The sequence below is a fragment of the Myxine glutinosa genome, chromosome 9 (assembly GCF_964187855.1).
Source record: "Myxine glutinosa chromosome 9, kmMyxGlut1.1, whole genome shotgun sequence".
Classification (NCBI taxonomy): domain Eukaryota; kingdom Metazoa; phylum Chordata; class Myxini; order Myxiniformes; family Myxinidae; genus Myxine; species Myxine glutinosa.
Window position 1 is genome coordinate 90395437 of NC_136269.1, and position 5295 is coordinate 90400731.

General features: G+C 43.9%; 1 protein-coding gene across 1 annotated transcript; it reads left to right on the top strand.

Annotated features, from left to right (window-relative positions):
- The first annotated feature begins 1085 nt into the window (after positions 1 to 1085).
- LOC137434669 (uncharacterized) lies at positions 1086 to 3330 on the top strand. Its single transcript, XM_068127818.2, has 2 exons — positions 1086 to 2609; positions 3002 to 3330. The coding sequence occupies exons 1-2, from the start codon at positions 1282 to 1284 to the stop codon at positions 3015 to 3017; spliced, it is 1344 nt and encodes a 447-aa protein (XP_067983919.2). The 5' UTR covers positions 1086 to 1281; the 3' UTR covers positions 3018 to 3330.
- Positions 3331 to 5295: the final 1965 nt, after the last annotated feature.

Below are 5295 nucleotides of genomic sequence, written 5' to 3' on the forward strand. Positions count from 1 at the left end.
CGCCTTGAAGCTGTCCAGCCTGGGTGTGAATCCCGACCTAGCTATAAATATAAGGGAAACATATGAAAATCTGTTAACTAAATTGTTACCAAAAAATTTCTTCACCAATATGTTTGTAAAGGTGTGTAATAACATGTGTTAAAATGTTGAAGGTCATCTCCCGTGGGAAACCCAGAAAAAAAGCTGTTGAATTCGGGTACCGAAAAATTATTTTCGAGAATTTTTATTTTTTAAAATCGGCCCTTAAGTAACTTATGAGGGGTCAAATAAGGGTTTTTCATGATTCTGAGTTGATTGTTAACATTTATATTTCACCACAGACACTCCTTTGTGGAAAAATAATTTCTAAATATATCTCATTTTCTACTTTGCAGGACATGGAGTCTAGCAATATGGATGAAGACGTTACTCCACCTGTGCTCAATTGCTTCATCTGTGCACGCTCGGATACACCAGCTGAAAGGCTCATACAGGCAACTCCAAAGGGATACTCAACTTTATTGAAACAAGCAGAAACTGTCGAAAATGTTACTGTTGTGGAACGTATGAAGGAGGCTCAAAAGGAAGGAAAACTGAGATACCACCAGAAGTGTAAAAATGATCTGTACAACAACTTTGTTGCAACCACCAAGAAGTCAGCTCAAGCATCAAAGGCAGAGAAAGAGTCATCAAAGTTGAAGAGAAGACGCACTACCTGTGAGTTCAGTTCATCAACTGGCTGCAGTTCTAGAAGATCACAGTCAGTTGACCTCCTGTATAAGGATGTATGCATTCTTTGCAACCAAGCAGCCCAGCTCTACAAAAATAATCCAGCACAAGCTAGAAAGAAATACAGAGTGCCAGATAATTTGACTGCAGATACACTGAAGGCAAGCTTGCTGAAGACAGCACGGAGTCGCGGGGATGACTGGGGCACTGAAGTCACTGGACGCCTGGAAGGGATCAACGACTTGGTAGCAGAAGAAACACTGTACCATTTGCGATGCAAACTTATGTTTGCGAGAGGTGACAGTTTGTCCAAGACTGATGAGGAAGGAAAAAGGAAGAGAGGACAGAGGAGTATTGATGAGGAGCGAGAGGCAGTTTTTATTGAATTCTGCGAATGGTTAGACTCAGAATTAGAGCATGGGGTAATGAACATGGACCAAGTCCATGAAAAGCTGCAGGAGTTTGATCAGTCACCAGAGAAGAGCCTTTCTTATTCAAAGCATTGGCTAAAGATAAAACTTCTAGAGAAATACGAAGACACCTTGTATTTCACAACACAGGAAAGAAGGGCAGATGTACTCTGTCTCAAAGATGGCACCGACAATATTCTGCGAGAGCATTCATGCTAATCTTGACCATGGAGATGAGAAGACTCAGATCATAAAGACGGCACTCAAGTTCATATCCAATGATATTGCCTTGATTGATTTAGGTCCAAAGTCATACCCCACCACACACAGTATGACTGACATCGATAGTCAGCTGACACTTGTTCCTGCAAGCCTTCAGATGTTCTTGAGACCGATTGTCAAGACAGACGAAAGAGTTGCCGTTTGGGGGCAGAATTTTATTAAGGCCTGTCGACCTCGGTCTGGAGTATTGCCACACCAAATGGGGCTTGCCATACAACTTGATCATAGATTTGGGTCAAAATGGATGCTCAACAAGTTCCACCGGCTGGGATACACTGAGTATTACACGGAGACACAAAACTACAAATACTGCTTCCTTAATAGTAGGAGTGGAGATGATGTTCCAGATACTTCTGGCACTCTTGACACCATTGTGGAGGAAACCGATGAACAGATCAATGATGAGGTTGCGGTTGATGCTGCGCTTGAGGATCAATCAGTGATGACAGCCAAAGTGCCAGCCAGTGAAAGTGAATTGTCAAGTAATGATCAGGTGGTCTTTATGGAGGTTGGGGAAACAAACAATGCAGTCACTCAGTTTGTTGGAGACAATATAGATTTAAACATTGTCTATATTCACGGAAACACTCCCTTTCACTCAATGGGTTGGATCGAAGTCACCTCTCCGGCACCACCTTTGCCAGATCCACAGACAACAGCAGCTTTCCCCCGGGTGAAGTTGAAGGCACTCGACAAAGCTAAGATCCTGAGAGGAACTGAAGTAAAGATTATTCCATTTACGAACAGGAAACAGATAGGAATGAACGCGATCATGTTTCTCCCCCTCGCTGAGCTTTCCTCCTCCCTGGCTCATGATCAGCCACTCCTCACTCCAGGTGACACACTCTGGGCAGCGGGGTGGGTGATCAAAGCCAACGATCCTGAGTTCCCACACTCCAACTGGAATGGCTGGATGAAGAGAATCCATGCTAATGATGCAAAGCAGAGCACACAGATCGAGTTCCTCCCAGTTATTGAAGGAGACCCTAATGACCTCAACACCATCTTCACCACTCTGAAAGAGTGCATATGGCGCGCTGGGGTCGCTATAGTGACCTTTGATCTTCCGATTTGGCTGAAGGCTGTGAATATAATAAAGCAGGCAAATCTACCCGTCATTCCAAGGTTGGGTGGTTTTCACCTGCTGAAGTCTTATCTTGGATCAATGGGTAACATCATGGAAGATTCTGGACTACTAGATGTGATCCAGTTGATCTATCCTGGAAGTACGACAGCCAACCACATCATGGATGGAGGATGTTTTGACAAGGCAATCCGTGTTCACCTCCTCATCGATGCAGCCATCTATCAACACATCATGAAACTTGCCTTCACTGAGGAGGAGCGTGGTGACATGAAGACCTTCATGGAGAAGGTGGCTGATGGGAAGATGGGAGCCAGACACTCAGACCAAACATTGGGTGAAATTCGGTACAACATGTTCTCAAGGAAGGCAGCGGCAGGAGTGATCAAACCAGAGACTCTACCTCCAACAGAGGGTGCAGCTGCACAACATTCACTCCGTGCCTACCTGCAGACCCGGGACTGGATCCTTCTACAGAGCATGTCTCTGAACCCCAGTGACTATGGATGGACAATAGGTGTGCATGGGTATGAGCCAGTTCCAACACTGGACCCCACGGCTCCTGAGGAGCTATTGCAGTTCACGAGCTGTAATTGTCATGGAGATTGCAGCAACCGGCGATGCAGCTGCAAGAAGAATGGGGTCACGTGCATCTCGGCCTGTGGAGTCTGTAATGGCATTACATGCAGAAACTGCAGTCATGATGTTGTTGAGTCTGAAGAAGACATAGACAATGACTGTTGAAACTTCTGACATTGTGAATGAGAAATAACTCTTGAGTATTATATATGTATGTGAAATAAAAGCTACTTTGTGTGTAAATGTAAAAGTGAAAATATAAATGTCAACAATCAACATAGAATCATGAAAAACCCTTATTTGACCCCTCATAAGTTACTTAAGGGCCGATTAAAAAAAATAAAAATTCTCGAAAATAATTTTTCGGTACCCGAATTCAACAGCTTTTTTTCTGGGTTTCCCACGGGAGTTGAACTACAACATTTTAACACATGTTATTACACACCTTTACAAACATATTGGTGAAGAAATTTTTTGGTAACAATTTAGTTAACAGATTTGTGAAATATCTCATAAAATGCCCTTACTAAAACTGTTATCCTGGTGTTTCACAGGCGGGGTGATTCATCAGTGCGTGTGCCGTCCCTTGGATGGACGTTAAGCTGGGCGTCCCATACATCTGTCGGCATTAGTTTGTGGAACTTTCATTGGTCGAATCAATGTAGAAACGCATGGCGATCAGTTTGGTGCATCACCCTACCCTTTAGAAAGCCCTTGCACTTCCTTTGGAGATCATCTCGCCTTGCCTTCCTCTGCTGCTCTATCTCATCAGCTCTAGGCCATAGAAATACCACACCATGCTGCATAGAAATACCACACCATGCTGCATAGAAATACCACACCATGCTGCATAGAAATGCCACACCATGCTGCATAGAAATACCACACCATGCTGCATAGAAATGCCACACCATGCTGCATAGAAATACCACACCATGCTGCATAGAAATACCACACCATGCTGCATAGAAATACCACGCCATGCTGCATAGAAATACCACACCATGCTGCATAGAAATACCACACCATGCTGCATAGAAATACCACACCATGCTGCATAGAAATACCACACCATGCTGCATAGAAATACCACACCATGCTGCATAGAAATGCCACACCATGCTGCATAGAAATACCACACCATGCTGCATAGAAATACCACACCATGCTGCATAGAAATACCACACCATGCTGCATAGAAATACCACGCCATGCTGCATAGAAATACCACACCATGCTGCATAGAAATACCACACCATGCTGCATAGAAATACCACACCATGCTGCATAGAAATACCACACCATGCTGCATAGAAATACCACGCCATGCTGCATAGAAATGCCACACCATGCTGCATAGAAATACCACACCATGCTGCATAGAAATACCACACCATGCTGCATAGAAATACCACACCATGCTGCATAGAAATACCACACCATGCTGCATAGAAATACCACACCATGCTGCATAGAAATACCACACCATGCTGCATAGAAATACCACACCATGCTGCATAGAAATACCACACCATGCTGCATAGAAATACCACACCATGCGGCATAGAAATACCACACCATGCTGCATAGAAATGCCACACCATGCTGCACAGAAATACCACACCATGCTGCATAGAAATACCACGCCATGCTGCATAGAAATACACACCATGCTGCATAGAAATACCACACCATGCTGCATAGAAATACACACCATGCTGCATAGAAATACCACACCATGCTGCACAGAAATACCACACCATGCTGCATAGAAATACCACACCATGCTGCATAGAAATAACACACCATGCTGCATAGAAATAACACACCATGCTGCATAGATATAACACACCATGCTGCATAGAAATACCACACCATGCTGCATAGAAATACCACACCATGCTGCATAGAAATACCACACCATGCTGCATAGAAATACCACACCATGCTGCATAGAAATACCACACCATGCTGCATAGAAATACCACACCATGCTGCATAGAAATACCACACCATGCTGCATAGAAATACCACACCATGCTGCATAGAAATACCACACCATGCTGCATAGAAATACCACACCATGCTGCATAGAAATACCACACCATGCTGCATAGAAATACCACACCATGCTGCATAGAAATACCACACCATGCTGCATAGAAATACCACACCATGTTGCATAGAAATACCACACCATGCTGCATAGAAATACCACACCATGCTGCATAG